At 37.2% G+C, this 17,777-nt stretch overlaps 1 protein-coding gene across 1 annotated transcript in view; it reads right to left on the reverse strand.

The window, feature by feature from the left end:
• Positions 1-17,138, reverse strand: part of LOC133549119 (potassium voltage-gated channel subfamily D member 2-like) — a 270,419-nt gene extending 253,281 nt beyond the window's left edge. The window contains exon 1 of the mRNA XM_061894257.1: positions 15,571-17,138. Within this exon, the coding sequence (XP_061750241.1) occupies positions 15,571-16,682 (1,112 nt within the window). The 5' untranslated portion in view covers positions 16,683-17,138. The remainder of the gene's footprint in view (positions 1-15,570) is intronic.
• Positions 17,139-17,777: the final 639 nt, after the last annotated feature.

Genomic DNA, 17,777 nt, shown 5'->3' on the forward strand with positions numbered 1-17,777 from the left:
AAAAAAAAAAAAAAAAGATTAAGGTGTTGAAGGTGGAATAGTTTGAATCGGTTGAAAAATGTGGGAATTGTGGCAGTTTGAAAAATGGACAAATCATTTTGAATGTGGATAAATAAAAATGAAAATAATTTTTAAGAATTGTTGAAGTAGAGCACACAATTCTTAATTAAACAGGGTGAATATTTTGAAGTTGGAACAGTTTGAATCAGATGAAAAATTTGGGAATTGTGCAACTTTGAAACATGTCCCATTCATTTCAATGGGAACTTCCTGGAAATTTGGGAAGTTTGAGAAAAGTGGGATTTTTACAAAAAAAATGATTAAGGTGTTGAAGGTTATTGGAATAGTTTGAATCGGTTGAAAAATTTGGGAATTGTGGCAGTTTGAAAAATGGACATATCATTTTGAATGTGGAAAATGAAAAAATATTTTTTTTAGAATTGTTGAAGTAGAGCACACAATTTTTAAACCGGGTGAATATTTTGAAGTTGGAACAGTTTGAATCAGATGAAAAATGTGGGAATTGTGCAACTTGGGAACATGTCCCATTCATTTCAATGGGAACTTCCTGGAAATTTGGGAATTTTGAGAAAAGCGGGATTTAAAAAAAAAAAGATTAAAGTGTTGAAGGTGGAATAGTTTGAATCGGTTGAAAAATGTGGGAATTGTGGCAGTTTGAAAAATGGACAAAACATTTTGAATGTGCAAAATGAAAAAAATAAATACAATTAAAATATATTTTTTAGAATTGTTGAAGTAGAGCACACAATTCTTAAACAGGGTGAATATTTTGAAGTTGGAACAGTTTGAATCAGATGAAAAATGTGGGAATTGTGCAACTTTGAAACACGTCCCATTCATTTCAATGGGAACTTCCTGGAAATTTGGGAATTTTGAGAAAAGCGGGATTTTTACAAAAAATGATTACGGTGTTGAAGGTGGAATAGTTTGAAACGGTTGAAAAATGTGGGAATTGTGGCAGTTTGAAAAATGGACAAATCATTTTGAATGTGGAAAATGAAAAAATATTTTTTTTAGAATTGTTGAAGTAGACCACACAATTCTTAAACAGGGTGAATATTTTGAAGTTGGAACAGTTTGAATCAGATGAAAAATGTGGGAATTGTGCAACTTTGAAACATGTCCCATTCATTTCAATGGGAACTTCCTGGAAATTTGGGAATTTTGAGAAAAGCGGGATTTAAAAAATAAAAGATTAAAGTGTTGAAGGTGGAATAGTTTGAATCGGTTGAAAAATGTGGGGATTGTGGCAGTTTGAAAAATGGACAAATCATTTTGAATGTGGAAAATGAAAAAATAAAAAAAATAAAAAATATATATTTTTTTAGAATTTTTGAAGTAGAGCACACATTTTTAAACCGGGTGAATATTTTGATGTTGGAACAGTTTGAATCAGATGAAAAATGTGGGAATTGTGCAACTTTGAAACATATCCCATTCATTTCAATGGGAACTTCCTAGAATTTTGGGAATTTTGAGAAAAGTGGGATTGAAAAATATATATATATTAAGGTGTTGAAGGTGGAATAGTTTGAATCGGTTGAAAAATGTGGGAATTGTGGCAGTTTGAAAAGTGGACAAATCATTTTGAATGAGGAAAATGAAAAAAATTAAATAAAATAAAAAAAGGAAATCCCGGAAATTTTTTTTAGAATTGTTGAAGTAGAGCACACAATAATTAAACAGGGTGAATATTTTGAAGTTGGAACAGTTTGAATCAGATGAAAAATGTGGGAATTGTGGCAGTTTGAAAAATGGACAAATCATTTTGAATGTGGAAAATGAAAAAATTAATTAAATAAAAAAATACATTTTTTAGAATTTTTGAAGTAGAGCACACAATTCTTAAACAGGGTGAATATTTTGAAGTTGGAACAGCTTGAATCAGATGAAAAATGTGGCAATTGTGCAACTTGGGAACATTTCCAATTCATTTCAATGGGAACTTCCTGGAAATTTGAGAATTTTGAGAAAAGCGGGATTTTTACAAAAAATGATTAAGGTGTTGAAGGTGGAATAGTTTGAATCGGTTGAAAAATGTGGGAATTGTGGCAGTTTGAAAAATGGATAAATAATTTTGAATGTGGAAAATGAAAAAATATTTTTTTTAGAATTGTTGAAGTGGAGCACACAATTCTTAAACAGGGTGAATATTTTGAAGTTGGAACAGTTTGAATCAGATGAAAAATGTGGGAATTGTGCAACTTTGAAACATGTCCCATTAATTTCAATGGGAATTTCCGGAAAATTAGGGAATTTTGAGAAAAGCGGGATTTTTACAAAAAAATGATTAAGGTGTTGAAGGTGGAATAGTTTGAATCGGTTGAAAAATGTGGGGATTGTGGCAGTTTGAAAAATGGACAAAACAGTTTGAATGTGGAACATTTAAAAAATAAATAAAATAAAAAAGACATGTTTTTAGAATTGTTGAAGTAGACCTCACAATTCTTAAACAGGGTGAATATTTTGAAGTTGGAACAGTTTGAATCAGATGAAAAATGTGGGAATTGTGCAACTTTGAAACATGTTCCGTTCATTTCAATGGGAACTTACTGGAAATTTGGGAATTTTTGAGATAAGTGGGATTGAAAAAAAAAAAAAAAAAAGATTAAGGTGTTGAAGGTGGAATAGTTTGAATCGGTTGAAAAATGTGGGAATTGTGGCAGTTTGAAAAATGGACAAAACATTTTGAATGTGCAAAATGAAAAAAATTAATACAATTAAAAATATATTTTTTAGAATTGTTGAAGTAGAGCACACAATTCTTAAACAGGGTGAATATTTTGAAGTTGGAACAGTTTGAATCAGATGAAAAATGTGGGAATTGTGCAATTTAGAAACATGTCCCATTCATTTCAATGGGAACTTCCTGGAAATTTGGGAATTTTTGAGAAAAGCGGGATTTTTACAAAAAATAATTAAGGTGTTGAAGGTGGAATAGTTTGAATCGGTTGAAAAATGTGGGAATTGTGGCAGTTTGAAAAATGGACAAATCATTTTGAATGTGGGAAATGAAAAAAAAAAAGATTTTTTTTAGAATTGTTGAAGTAGAGAACACCATTCTTAAACAGGGTGAATATTTTGAAATTGGAACAGTTTGAATCAGATGAAAAATGTGGAAATTGTGCAACTTTGAAATATGTCCCATTCATTTCAATGGGAACTTCCTGGAAATTTGGGAATTTTTGAGAAAAGCGGGATTTTTACAAAAAAATTATTAAGGTGTTGAAGGTGGAATAGTTTGAATCAGTTGAAAAATGTGGGAATTGTGGCAGTTTGAAAAATGGACAAATCATTTTGAATGTGGGAAATGAAAAAAATAAATACAATTAAAAATATTCTTTTTTAGAATTGTTGAAGTAGAGCACACAATTCTTAAACAGGGTGAATATTTTGAAGTTGGAACAGTTTGTATCAGATGAAAAATGTGGGGATTGTGCAACTTTGAAACATGTCCCATTCATTTCAATGGGAACTTCCTGGAAATTTGGGAATTTTGAGAAAAGCGGGATTTTTACAAAAAATGATTAAGGTGTTGAAGGTGGAATAGTTTGAATTGGTTGAAAAATGTGGGAATTGTGGCAGTTTGAAAAGTGGACGAATCATTTTGAATGAGGAAAATTTTAAAAAATTAATAAAATAAGAAAAGGAAATCCCGGAAACATTTTTTAGAATTGTTGAAGTAGAGCACACAATTATTAAACCGGGTGAATATTTTGAAGTTGGAACAGATTGAATCACATGAAAAATGTGGGAATTGTGGCAGTTTGAAAAATGGACCAATCATTTTGAATGTGGAAAATGAAAAAAATCCAAATAAAAAAGACATTTTTTAGAATTGTTGAAGTAGAGCACACAATTCTTAAACAGGGTGAATATTTTGAAGTTGGAACAGTTTGAATCAGATGAAAAATGTGGGAATTGTGCAACTTGGGAACATTTCCCATTCATTTCAATGGGAACTTCCTGGAAATTTGGGAATTTTTGAGAAAAGCGGGATTTTTACAAAAAATAATTAAGGTGTTGAAGGTGGAATAGTTTGAATCGGTTGAAAAATGTGGGGATTGTGGCAGTTTGAAAAATGGACAAATCATTTTGAATGTGGGAAATGAAAAAAATAAATACAATTAAAAATATTCTTTTTTAGAATTGTTGAAGTAGAGCACACAATTCTTAAACAGGGTGAATATTTTGAAGTTGGAACAGTTTGTATCAGATGAAAAATGTGGGAATTGTGCAACTTTGAAACATGTCCCATTCATTTCAATGGGAACTTCCTGGAAATTTGGGAATCTTTGAGAAAAGAGGGATTTAAATATAAAAAAAAAGATTGAGGTGTTGAAGGTGGAATAGTTTGAATCGGTTGAAAAATGTGGGAATTGTGGCAGTTTGAAAAATGGACAAATCATTTTGAATGTGGGAAATGAAAAAAATAAATACAATTAAAAATATTCTTTTTTAGAATTGTTGAAGTAGAGCACACAATTCTTAAACAGGGTGAATATTTTGAAGTTGGAACAGTTTGAATCAGATGAAAAATGTGGGAATTGTGCAATTTAGAAACATGTCCCATTCATTTCAATGGGAACTTCCTGGAAATTTGGGAATTTTTGAGAAAAGCGGGATTTTTACAAAAAATAATTAAGGTGTTGAAGGTGGAATAGTTTGAATCGGTTGAAAAATGTGGGAATTGTGGCAGTTTGAAAAATGGACAAATCATTTTGAATGTGGGAAATGAAAAAAAAAAAGACTTTTTTTAGAATTGTTGAAGTAGAGAACACAATTCTTAAACAGGGCGAATATTTTGAAATTGGAACAGTTTGAATCAGATGAAAAATGTGGAAATTGTGCAACTTTGAAATATGTCCCATTCATTTCAATGGGAACTTCCTGGAAATTTGGGAATTTTTGAGAAAAGCGGGATTTTTACAAAAAAATTATTAAGGTGTTGAAGGTGGAATAGTTTGAATCAGTTGAAAAATGTGGGGATTGTGGCAGTTTGAAAAATGGACAAATCATTTTGAATGTGGGAAATGAAAAAAAAAAGATTTTTTTTTAGAATTGTTGAAGTAGAGAACACAATTCTTAAACAGGGTGAATATTTTGAAGTTGGAACAGTTTGAATCAGATGAAAAATGTGGGAATTGTGCAATTTAGAAACATGTCCCATTCATTTCAATGGGAACTTCCTGGAAATTTGGGAATTTTGAGAAAAGCGGGATTTTTACAAAAAATGATTAAGGTGTTGAAGGTGGAATAGTTTGAATTGGTTGAAAAATGTGGGAATTGTGGCAGTTTGAAAAGTGGACAAATCATTTTGTATGAGGAAAATTTTAAAAAATTAATAAAATAAGAAAAGGAAATCCCGGAAACATTTTTTTAGAATTGTTGAAGTAGAGCACACAATTATTAAACCGGGTGAATATTTTGAAGTTGGAACAGATTGAATCACATGAAAAATGTGGGAATTGTGGCAGTTTGAAAAATGGACCAATCATTTTGAATGTGGAAAATGAAAAAAATCCAAATAAAAAAGACATTTTTTAGAATTGTTGAAGTAGAGCACACAATTCTTAAACAGGGTGAATATTTTGAAGTTGGAACAGTTTGAATCAGATGAAAAATGTGGGAATTGTGCAACTTGGGAACATTTCCCATTCATTTCAATGGGAACTTCCTGGAAATTTGGGAATTTTTGAGAAAAGCGGGATTTTTACAAAAAATAATTAAGGTGTTGAAGGTGGAATAGTTTGAATCGGTTGAAAAATGTGGGAATTGTGGCAGTTTGAAAAATGGACAAATCATTTTGAATGTGGAAAATGAAAAAATATTTTTTTATAATTGTTGAAGTAGAACACACAATTCTTAAACAGGGTGAATATTTTGAAGTTGGAACAGTTTGAATCAGATGAAAAATGTGGGAATTGTGCAACTTGGGAACATGTCCCATTCATTTCAATGGGAACTTCCTGGAAATTTGGGAATTTTGAGAAAAGCGGGATTTAAAAAAAAAAAGATTAAAGTGTTGAAGGTGGAATAGTTTGAATCGGTTGAAAAATGTGGGAATTGTGGCAGTTTGAAAAATGGACAAAACATTTTGAATGTGCAAAATGAAAAAAATAAATACAATTAAAATATATTTTTTAGAATTGTTGAAGTAGAGCACACAATTCTTAAACAGAGTGAATATTTTGAAGTTGGAACAGTTTGAATCAGATGAAAAATGTGGGAATTGTGCAACTTTGAAACACGTCCCATTCATTTCAATGGGAACTTCCTGGAAATTTGGGAATTTTGAGAAAAGCGGGATTTTTACAAAAAATGATTACGGTGTTGAAGGTGGAATAGTTTGAAACGGTTGAAAAATGTGGGAATTGTGGCAGTTTGAAAAATGGACAAATCATTTTGAATGTGGAAAATGAAAAAAGATTTTTTTTAGAATTGTTGAAGTAGACCACACAATTCTTAAACAGGGTGAATATTTTGAAGTTGGAACAGTTTGAATCAGATGAAAAATGTGAAATTGTGCAACCCGGAAACATGTCCCATTCATTTCAATGGGAACTTCCTGGAAATTTGGGAATTTTTGAGAAAAGTGGGATTTTTACCAAAAAATGATTAAGGTGTTGAAGGTGGAATAGTTTGAATCAGTTGAAAAATGTGGGAATTGTGGCAGTTTGAAAAGTGGACAAATCATTTTGAATGAGGAAAATGAAAAAAATTTAATAAAATAAAAAAAGGAAATCCCGGATTTTTTTTTAGAATTGTTGAAGTAGAGCACACAATTATTAAACAGTGTGAATATTTTGAAGTTGGAACAGTTTGAATCAGATGAAAAAAGTGGGAATTGTGGCAGTTTGAAAAATGGACAAATAATTTTGGAATGTGGAAAATGAAAAAAAAAAAAAAAAAAAAAATACATTTTTTAGAATTTTTGAAGTAGAGCACACAATTCTTAAACAGGGTGAATATTTTGAAGTTGGGACAGTTTGAATCAGATGAAAAATGTGGCAATTGTGCAACTTGGGAACATTTCCCATTCATTTCAATGGGAACTTTCTGGAAATTTGGGGATTTTTCAGAAAAGCGGGACTTAAAAAAAAAAAGAAAAAAAGGATTAAGAGTGTGTATGTGTTGAAGGTGGAATAGTTTGAATCGGTTGAAAAATGTGGGAATTGTGGCAGTTTGAAAAGTGGACAAATCATTTTGAATGAGAAAAATTAAATAAATTAAATAAAATAAAAAAAGGAAATCCCGGAAACATTTTTTAGAATTGTTGCAGTAGAGCACACAATTATTAAACAGGGTGAATATTTTGAAGTGGGAACAGTTTGAATCGGTTGAAAAATGTGGGAATTGTGGCAGTTTGAAAAGTGGACAAATCATTTTGAATGAGAAAAATTAAATAAATTAAATAAAATAAAAAAAGGAAATCCCGGAAACATTTTTTAGAATTGTTGCAGTAGAGCACACAATTATTAAACAGGGTGAATATTTTGAAGTGGGAACAGTTTGAATCAGATGAAAAATGTGGGAATTGTGGCAGTTTGAAAAATGGACAAATCATTTTGAATGTGCAAAATGAAAAAAATACAAATAAAAAATACATTTTTTAGAATTGTTAAAGTAGAGCACACAATTATTAAACAGGGTGAATATTTTGAAGTTGGAACAGTTTGAATCAGATGAAAAATGTGGGAATTGTGGCAGTTTGAAAAATGGACAAATCATTTTGAATGTGCAAAATGAAAAAAATACAAATAAAAAATACATTTTTTAGAATTGTTAAAGTAGAGCACACACTTCTTAAACAGGGTGAATATTTTGAAGTTGGAACAATTTGAATCAGATGAAAAATGTGGGAATTGTGCAACTTTGAAACATGTCCCATTCATTTCAATGGGAACTTCCTGGAAATTTTGGAATTTTGAGAAAAGCGGGATTTTTACAAAAAATGATTAAGGTGTTGAAGGTGGAATAGTTTGAATCGGTTGAAAAATGTCGGAATTGTGGCAGTTTGAAAAATGGACAAATCATTTTGAATGTGGAAAATGAAAAAAATAAAATAAAAATAAAAAAAGGGAATCCCGGAAACATTTTTTTAGAATTGTTGAAGTAGAGCACACAATTCTTAAACAGGGTGAATATTTTGAAGTTGGAACAGTTTGAATCAGATGAAAAATGTGGAAATTGTGCAACTTGGGAACATGTCCCATTCATTTCAATGGGAACTTCCAGGAAATTTGGGAATTTTGAGAAAAGCGGGATTTTTTACAAAAAAATGATTAAGGTGTTGAAGGTGGAATAGTTTGAATCAGTTGAAAAATGTGGGAATTGTGGCAGTTTGGAAAATGGACAAATCATTTTGAATGTGGAAAATGAAAAAAATAAATACAATTAAAAAAATTTTTTTTTTAGAATTTTTGAAGTAGAGCACACACTTTTTAAACCGGGTGAATATTTTGAAAATAGAACAGTTCGAATCAGATGAAAAATGTGGGAATTGTGCAACTTGGGAACATGTCCCATTCATTTCAATGGGAATTTCCTGGAAAATTGGGCATTTTGAAAAAAGTGATATTTAAAAAAATATATATTTAGGACCATGAATGAGCTGAATTGGTTGGTGTTGGAATTATACAAATCGGGCAAGAAATGTTGAAGTAGAAAATGGTTTTAAGGAATTTCGGGAAAATCTGGAATTTTGAAAAAAAAAAATGGTAAAAAACTTGAATGGTCTAAATAGTTGGTGTTGGAATTTTTGAAATCGGTCGAGAAATGTTGAAGTAGTAACATGTTGAATTGAGAAAAGGTGAATTTTTCCAGTTCAAAATACATTTCTGTTTTTGTGTCCTTATTAAGAGGATCGTTTCGACGGTGGAAATGGGCTGAAAAATGTGGGAGGAGTAGTCGCCAGAATAAAGGGTGGAAATAGGGCTTTAAAAAACCAGGAATTCTGGAAAAATCCTGGAATTTTTTTAAACTTCGAATACATTTTTGGGGAATTTCCAGGTAGAATAGCTTGAATTGGTTGAAAAGTGTGGGAATTGTGGCACTTTGAAAAATGGACAATTCATTTTGAATGGGGAAAATTAAAGAAGTAGAAATTATAGGAAATCCGTGATTTTTTTTTTGTGTTTGTTTTAGACTGCCTCTGTCTCAGCCCCCAGCATTGTCCCACCCACACAACCATGTGATTGGTTACATATATAGCGGTAAGAGCCAATAAGCAGTGTGTATTCAGAGCGCATGTAGTAAATGCTTCAGCGTCGAGCAGATAGGTGTTTAGCAGGTTAGCATAAGGCCGCGTACTCTCCCCAAATGATAATAAACACCTCCCAGTCAACTACTGGTAACATCACTATGATCCCGTTGACCTTCTACAAACTTAAACTGCAGCTCAGCTGGCTCGCAGTTCTGGCTTGAGGTGAAGGCTAATTAGCTTTTAGCGTAACGTTAGCTCATTTTGTAATGTGTGTGTGTGTGTGTGTGTGTGTGTGCGTATATATTGTGTATATATATATATATATATATATATATATATACATATATATAAATAAATATATGCACATAGATACAAATGATCTTAAGAGCAATTTGTTAGATCAAAGGCTAAGTTAAAAGTTGAAAACAGTTAAAAAGTTAAAACCAGTTTCAACAGTTCAAAAGCTCATAAAATAGACTTTACAACTTTCAAATATACTTTAATAAGCATGAAATAAAATAAAACAAACAACAAATGTAGAAATTCACATTTTTACAATGGAGTTCACGGTGCACATTTAACTAAGTTGTTACTACTTCAACATGTCTCGACCGATTTGAAAAATTCCAACACCGACCACTTCAACTCATTCAGAACATTCAAGTGTTTCACCATTTTTAAAAAAAATCCCTCTTTTCCTGGAATTCCCAATTGTTAATGAAATTCCCACTGAAATGAATGGGACATTTTAAAAAATTCCACAACTCCTACATTTTTCATCTCATTTACGCCGTTTCAACTTCAAAAATAGTCAGTCTGTTCAGGAATTTTGAGCTCTCCTTCAACAATTCTTAAAAAAAGTTCCAGGATATCATTGAATTCCCAGTTTTTAGGGAGATTTACGACATTATAAAATGAACTGACCATTTTTCAAACTTCCACCATCCCCACATTTTTCAACTGATTTCAACCGTTCTACTGTCAAAACACTCCGCATATTCAGGACAAAAACAAATAGGTTCAGGAACTCGAAAAACTCCAGGAATTTCTCAATTTCCAACTGCTACTAATTAGACATTTCTTGACCAATTTAAACAATTCCAACGCCAACCAATTCAGTTCATTCAGGACAATCATGCTCCTAATCATTTAAAAACCAAAATCCCACGTTTCTCAAAATTCCAGGAATTTCCCATTAAAATTAATGGGACACAATTCCAAGTTGCACAATTGCCACATTTTTCAACCTATTCAAACCATTCCAACATAAAAAAAATTCCACTCATCCTGGACATTCAAACTAACACATTCCCACATTCCAAACCAAATTTCGGTTTTCCTTGAAATTCCAGGAATTCCTTAATACCATTTCTCAATTAACTTCAACATGTCACGACCGATTTGAAAAATTCCAACACCGACTACTTCAACTCATTCAGAACATTTAAGTGTTTCACCATTTTCCCAAAAAATTCCCTCTTTTCCCGGAATTCCCACTTGTTTATGAAATTCCCCTTGAAATGAACGGGACATTTATAAAAAAAATTCCACAACTCCTAATTTTTTCATCTGTTTTAAACCGTTTGAACTTCAAAATTTTCAGCTTCTTCAGGAAATGTGTGCTCTCCTTCAACATTAAAAAAAAAAAATTCCAGGATTTCCTAGAATTCCCTGTTTTTAGGGACATTTATCCCATTCAAAATGATCCGGACATTTTTCAAACTTCCACCATTTCCACATTTTTCAACCAATTTCAAACATTTTACCATCAAAATATTCAGTTGGTTAAGGAACTAAAAAACTTGAACAATTCCAGGAATTTCTCAATTAAAACTGTTACTAATTCAACATTTCTTGACCGATTTAAACAATCCCAACGCCAACCAATTCAGCTCATTCAGGACATTCATTCAAAAAAAATAAATCCCGCTTTTCCCACAATTCCCAAATTTCCAGGAATTTCCCATTGAAATGAATGGGACACATTTCCAAGTTGCACAATTTCCACACTTTTGAACCTTTTCAAACCATTCCAACATAAACATATTCAACTCTTCCTGGACATTGAAACCAATACTTTCCCAAGTTCCATACCAAATTTCGGTTTTCCTACAAATTCCAGGAATTCCGTAATATTATTTCTCATTTTTCAAACTTCCACCAATCCCACATGTTTCAACCGATTTCAACCGTTCCAAAGTCAAAACACTCATATTCAGGACAAAAAACAAAAACTGTTACTAATTCAACACTTCTTGACCGATTTTAACAATTCCAACGCCGACCAATTCAGCTCATTCAGGACAATCGTTTAAAAAAATAAATCCCGCTTTTTGCAAAATTCCCAAATTTCCAGGAAGTTCCCATTGAAATGAATGGGACATTTTTTCCAAGTGGCACAATTCCCACATTTTTCAACTTATTCAAACCATTCCAACACCAACACATTCCACTCATCCTGGACATTCAAACTAACACATTCCCGCGTTCCAAACCAAATTTCGGTTTTCCTTGAAATTCCAGGAATTCCTTAATACCATTTCTCAATTAACTTCAACAAGTCACGACTGATTTGAAAAATCCCAACACCGACCATTTCAACTCATTCAGAACATTTAAGTGTTTCATCATTTAAAAAAAAACAATCTCTCTTTTCCCAGAATTCCCACTTGTTTATGAAATTCTCATTAAAATGAATGGGACATTTATAAAAATTTCACAACTCCTAATTTTTTCATCTGTTTTAAACCGTTTGAACTTCAAAATATTCAGACTCTTCAGGAATTGTGTGCTCTCCTTCAACTTCTAAAAAAAAATTCCACGATTTCCTAGAATTCCCTGTTTTTAGGGACATTTATCCCATTCATAGTAAAAATTTGAGTGTGATGTAAGCTTGGACCTTAAATCCTACTGAATAGTTTCTTGTTGAAAACGTCACGGAATGATGACGTGTACGCGTGACGTCACGGACTGTTAGGAAATATTAGTGCTGCGCACACACACAGCTAAAAGTTGTCTGCTTTAATCGCATAATCACACAGTATTTTGGACATCTGTGTTGCTGAATCTTTTACAATTTGTTAAATTAATAATGGAGAAGTCAAAGTAGAAAGATGGAGTTGGGAAGCTTTAACCTTTAGCCACACAAACACACAGTGATTCCTTGTTTAAAATTCCCGGAGGTGAAATTTTATTATTGATCACAGCAGTCAAGCGAACATGGATCCCGACCAAATGTTAACCGGCAGTTTTCGGTGAGAAAATGGTGGTAAAAAGTCGCCACTTACCGGAGATCAGCTGAGCTTGTGCCGTCCATACAGCTGCCATCGACTTCCATCAGACACTGGCTTCAAGACACCCGTAAACACACCCCTCCGACTATCAGGTACTACTAAACCAATGGTTCTTAACTTGGGTTTGATCGAACCCTAGGGGTTCGGTGAGTCGGGCTCAGGGGTTCAGCGGAGTTCAAAACACACCCGACTCATCAGGTAAATGTCAGGTTCAAACACTGATGCCATCTATTATTCAGACAAAGAAGCAAGGAACCATGCAGAGACAGAGTTCAATTTAGCCCATGAGGAGAACGTTTGGAACTGCACACTTAGTCACAGTCTCGCCATACGCTCTAAGGTTCAGCTCCCGCAATCCTCCATTTATTCAGGAGTTCCATAGTCAACATCACTGAGGCCGTCTCCAAAAGGAGTGGTCACATATATTATGCAAAGCAGCTCCAGTACGCACAATATGTGACGGAATGTGCTGGGGGCCTTGTGATTTCCTTGTTTCGACTGCGTCTGCTTGCTGTCATCTTATCTTAGTTGAGGTCCTTGAAGTTCTTGGCTGTTAGCGGGCTAAAACAAATACAACATCTGCGGCGGAGGCCACCCCTCAGACAATAGGTTTTGTCCTTGCACAGATAGAAAAAATGCAGCTTGAGCACAATAGCTAATAACTATGGCAACGGACTTTAAGCACACTAAAGTTGTGTGATAATATACGTACGTGATTATTCTAACAGCACATTAAAACTTCTCCTGGTGGGGTTCGGTACTTCCAAAAAGGTTAAGAACCACTGTATTAAACTCACTAAAACACTAGCAACACAATAGAAAGATAAGGGATTTTCCAGAATTATCCTAGTAAATGTGTCTAAAAACATCTGAATCCGTCCCAATGCAATCGCGTTTTTTTTTTTTTCTAGTCCGTCGCTATCAATATCCTCAAACACAAATCTTTCATCCTCGCTCAAATTAATGGAGAAATTGTTGTTTTCTCGGTCCGAATAGCTCTTTTTGTTGGAGGCTCCCATCAACAACAATGTGAGGATGTGACATGTGACGTCGTCGTCTGCGACTTCCTGTTAGCGATCAAAAGTTACAAACTTTATCGTCGATGTTCTCTACTAAATCCTTTCAGCAAATATATGGCAATATCGCGAAATGATCGGTCTCCTTGGACGTATCCTCGCTCGTCCATGCGGACTGGACGCCGGCCGAGAGTTGGTTGGCGGCCGAGAGTGGAGTCGGCTCTCTTGCTTGCTTTGTTGGGTCTGCTCCTGTCTCTGGCCATGCTCCCTCCACCCCAACGGACGATGGCGTGGAACACCGCAGATGCCACCATGGTGTATATGTTTCTTTTAGTTTTTATTCATAGCTGTATGTAGAAGTGGCTGGTTGTATCTGCTGCTTTAATGTCTTTAATGTCCTTTGTCTTCTTTGATGTTTGATGTTTCCCTCGTACATGCGTGTACTATGGCTATGAGTTCAATCATCAATCAATCAATGTTTACTTATATAGCCCTAAATCACTAGTGTCTCAAAGGGCTGCACAAACCACTACCACATCCTCGGTAGGCCCACATAAGGGCAAGGAAAAATTCACACCCAGTGCGACGTCGGTGACAATGATGACTATGAGAACCTTGGAGAGGAGGAAAGCAATGGATGTCGAGCGGGTCTAACATGATACTATGAAAGTTCAATCTATAATGGATCCAACACAGTCGCAAGAGTCCAGTCCAAAGCGGATCCAACGCAGCGGGGGCCGTCTACGGAGCAGACGCCAGCGGTGTGATCGGAAACGCGGATGCCGAGCAGGGCTAAAAACAAAGCAGGAGGCTAATCCCCACAGAACACCACTTACCTCCATCCTGAAACCGGATTTAAACGGAAGATGCGAGACTACTGGTCTGGGTAAGGAGTCAGATAAATTAGAACAAGTTTTTTCTGCTTTGAGTGTTTCAGAGTTGGACATGTCTTTTACTGAGGTGGCTAACTATGATGCATGCAGTTTATCAAAGCAACAAACAAACAATCAGAAAATTCCCGTTACTGAGGTGGCTAACTATGATGCGTGCAGTTTATCAAAGCAACAAACAAACAATCGGAAAATTCCCGTCGTATCAATTCCTAGATATGGTCGTAATTATACTAAATGCACTGGGCATAATAAACACAACATTATTAATATTGCTACTACGGATAATTTGATCAAAAATTCCCTAAAACAGCCCACTACCTATAATATAGGTTTTTTAAACATAAGATCATTGTCTCCCAAAACGTTGTTAGTTAATGATATCATCAGAGACAACAATCTTAACGTCATCGGTCTCAGCGAAACCTGGCTTAAACCAAACGACTTTTTTGCGCTAAACGAGGCATGTCCTCCTAACTTTACACATACGCATATTGCCCGTCCTCTTAAAAGGGGTGGGGGGTTCGCACTAATATACAACGAAAACTTTAACCTTAGTCCTAACATAAATAATAAATTTAAATCGTTTGAGGTGCTTACTATGAGGTCTGTCACACCGCTGCCTCCACACCTGGCTGTTATCTACCGCCCCCCAGGGCCCTATTCGGACTTTATCAATGAATTCTCAGAGTTCGTTGCTGTTGTTGTTTTTTTCCTTTGGCCTCAGTCTCGACCCCCTCTCCAGGGCCCAGGCTTAGACTGGTTTATTTATTATATTTTATTTTATTTTAATCTTCTATATTTTTTTCCCATTCCCCCCACTTGTTGACCTGTATCTCACCTTTTTTGTAAGGGTTGCTGGAGGCCGGCAGACCCGTCAGCGATCCTGTTCTATCTCCCTGTATTGTGTGTCTGATCTTGAATGGGATTTTGCTGAAAATTTGAATTTTCCTGAAGGAACTCTCCTGAAGGAATAAATAAAGTACTATCTAATCTGATCTAATCTAAAGTATGACACTTAGAATGGACCTGCTACCCCCGTTTGAATAAGAAAATCTCATTTCAGTAAGCCTTGAAAGCCACGAGGCACCGCGGGATCGTCTCGCTTTGACGTCGTCGCCAGTCAAAGGGCTCGGTTGACTTACCCCAGCGTTGTCATGGTGACGATGGTGTACCAAAAGGCTGCCGGGATGCTGGTGAACTTGCTGGCCGCGGAGCCCTTCTCCGCGTAGAACATGACGGTGGCGAAGATGATGATGGCCATGGTGAGCGAGAAGAGCAGGAATCCCAGCTCAGACGCGCAGCTCTTGAGCGTGTAGCCCAGGATGCGCAGGCCCGCCGAGTGCCGGGAGAACTTGAAAATCCGGAAGACCCGGAAGACGCGCAGCGTGACGAAGGCGCCGCTGACCTGGTCGTTGTCGGTCATGACCAGGCCGATGTAGTAAGGCATGATGGCCACCACGTCGATGACCGACATGACGCTCTTCATGAACCTGTACCTGCTGGGCGCCGCGATGAGGCGGAGGAGGTACTCGACCGTGAAGATCATGACGCACGCCGTGTCCAGGCAGAAGAAGGCCAGCGCGTAGCGGTCCCCGCAGGAGACCTCCTTGGATCTGTTGGGCAGCATCCCGCACGGCACCGTCTCCACCACGTTGGCCATGACGGAGATGGCGATGAAGAAGCCGGTGACGTAGTAGAAGACCAGCGCCAGGGTGCTGGTGTGCGGGTTCTCGAAGGCGCGCCACAGGTACTCCCGCGCCGTCAGGTTGACCGGCGTCGCTTCGTTGGTCATGTCCATCTCCTCGTCGTCCTGGAGCCGCTCGGCGTTCTCGCGCCGCCGGTCCTTGTACTCCTCGTAGCAGCAGTCCCCGATGATCTCTGGGATGATCCCGAAAAAGGCCAGCTCCTCGTCGTAGGCCGAGATGCACTCCTGGCGCGGGTAGTGTAGTTTCCCGGTGCGGTAGAAATTCAGGATGTTCCGAAAGATGTCCGGGTCGCGGTCGAAGAAGTACTCGTTGCTCTCCTCGTGGAAGAAGAAGTCCTTCTCGGTGCTCCCCAGCAGAGTGTCCGGGTAGCGCTCCAGCGTGGTCCGCCACGTCTGGAAGCGGGTGCCGCTCACGTTGAGGATGATGAGGCCGTCCTGGGCTTTGCGCTTGTCCTGCGGCGGGACGGGCATGGGGGTGCTGGCCACGGGCATCCAGCCGATGGCCGCCGCGCGGGCGAAGGGGAGCCACGCCGCCACACCTGCTGCCATGCTGACCTGGAAGAAGTCGCGCTCCGGTTATCTCAGTGCAACAGCCCCCGGCGGGGGGGTTTAGTCGGTCTACGGGGGATGAGGACAGGCTTGCCGGCTCAAGGGAACCCGGTGACAATTTAGACGCATTCCAATCCCCGCGCACCGCCAATCACTTTGCGGCAAACTGATATCCGCTCTCCGAGCCGAAGGGGGGGAAAAAAAACCCACCCACCTTTGATAAGGCTGCCTCACCGGGGACTTTAATCAAATCCTCGCTGGAGACCACTTGCCATGTCGCCTCCCATCCGCCGCTGCTGCAGGCGCAAACCCGCGCGATAACGCCGCATCAACAAGTTAAACAAAGAAGCGGAAAGTGGCTGGTGGCTTCGGCGCGGTATTCTGCGTTCCACCCCCGACCCCGCTCTCTTCCTCGTTGCAACCATCCGCAAGGCGATGCTTATGTCCTCCCCCCTCTTCTCTCTCCGTTGCAGCGATACTCCTCAATAAAGTCCCGTTCCCTTTCCGTCTGCTGCAAGACCACCCTCCCCCTTTTTTTTTCTCTCACCAGCGAGGACTGGAGTAGAGAGAGAGAGAGAGAGAGAAGGAGAGAGAGAGAGGGAGGAGTGGTCCAATCTGCACCCTGAAATTCCTCTGCTGCTACACAGCCATGGAGAAGTCATCACAGCATATAGACGGCATCTTTAAAGTCCTCCAGGGGATGTTGCACAGCACAGTAACAAGCCTGGCAGCGTCGGACCGAGCGCAATATTTATTTATTTATTTTTTTGCTAGAATGATAGCGATTGTTGTCAGAGTGGTTGTCTCCCCGATGAGTTTTGCCTTGTTGCCATGTAGAGCTCGTCTGCAGGTCTTTCACCAAACTGACTACTACGCCTCGATATTTTGACCATATCTAACCACGTTAAGCAATCACAGTAGAATGAAAAGCCTGTTATTTAGCCAGTTCAGTCACTTCGAAGTGTTTGCGCAAGTTCTGTGTATTTTGCCCTAAACCAGGGGTCGGCAACCCAAAATGTCAAAAGGGACATATTGGACCATGAGTTGAAAAAAAAAAAAGTGTTATAATGAAGGCAAGACATGATGTAAGTGTCT

This window comes from Nerophis ophidion, linkage group LG03 (assembly GCF_033978795.1).
Source record: "Nerophis ophidion isolate RoL-2023_Sa linkage group LG03, RoL_Noph_v1.0, whole genome shotgun sequence".
NCBI lineage: Eukaryota > Metazoa > Chordata > Actinopteri > Syngnathiformes > Syngnathidae > Nerophis > Nerophis ophidion.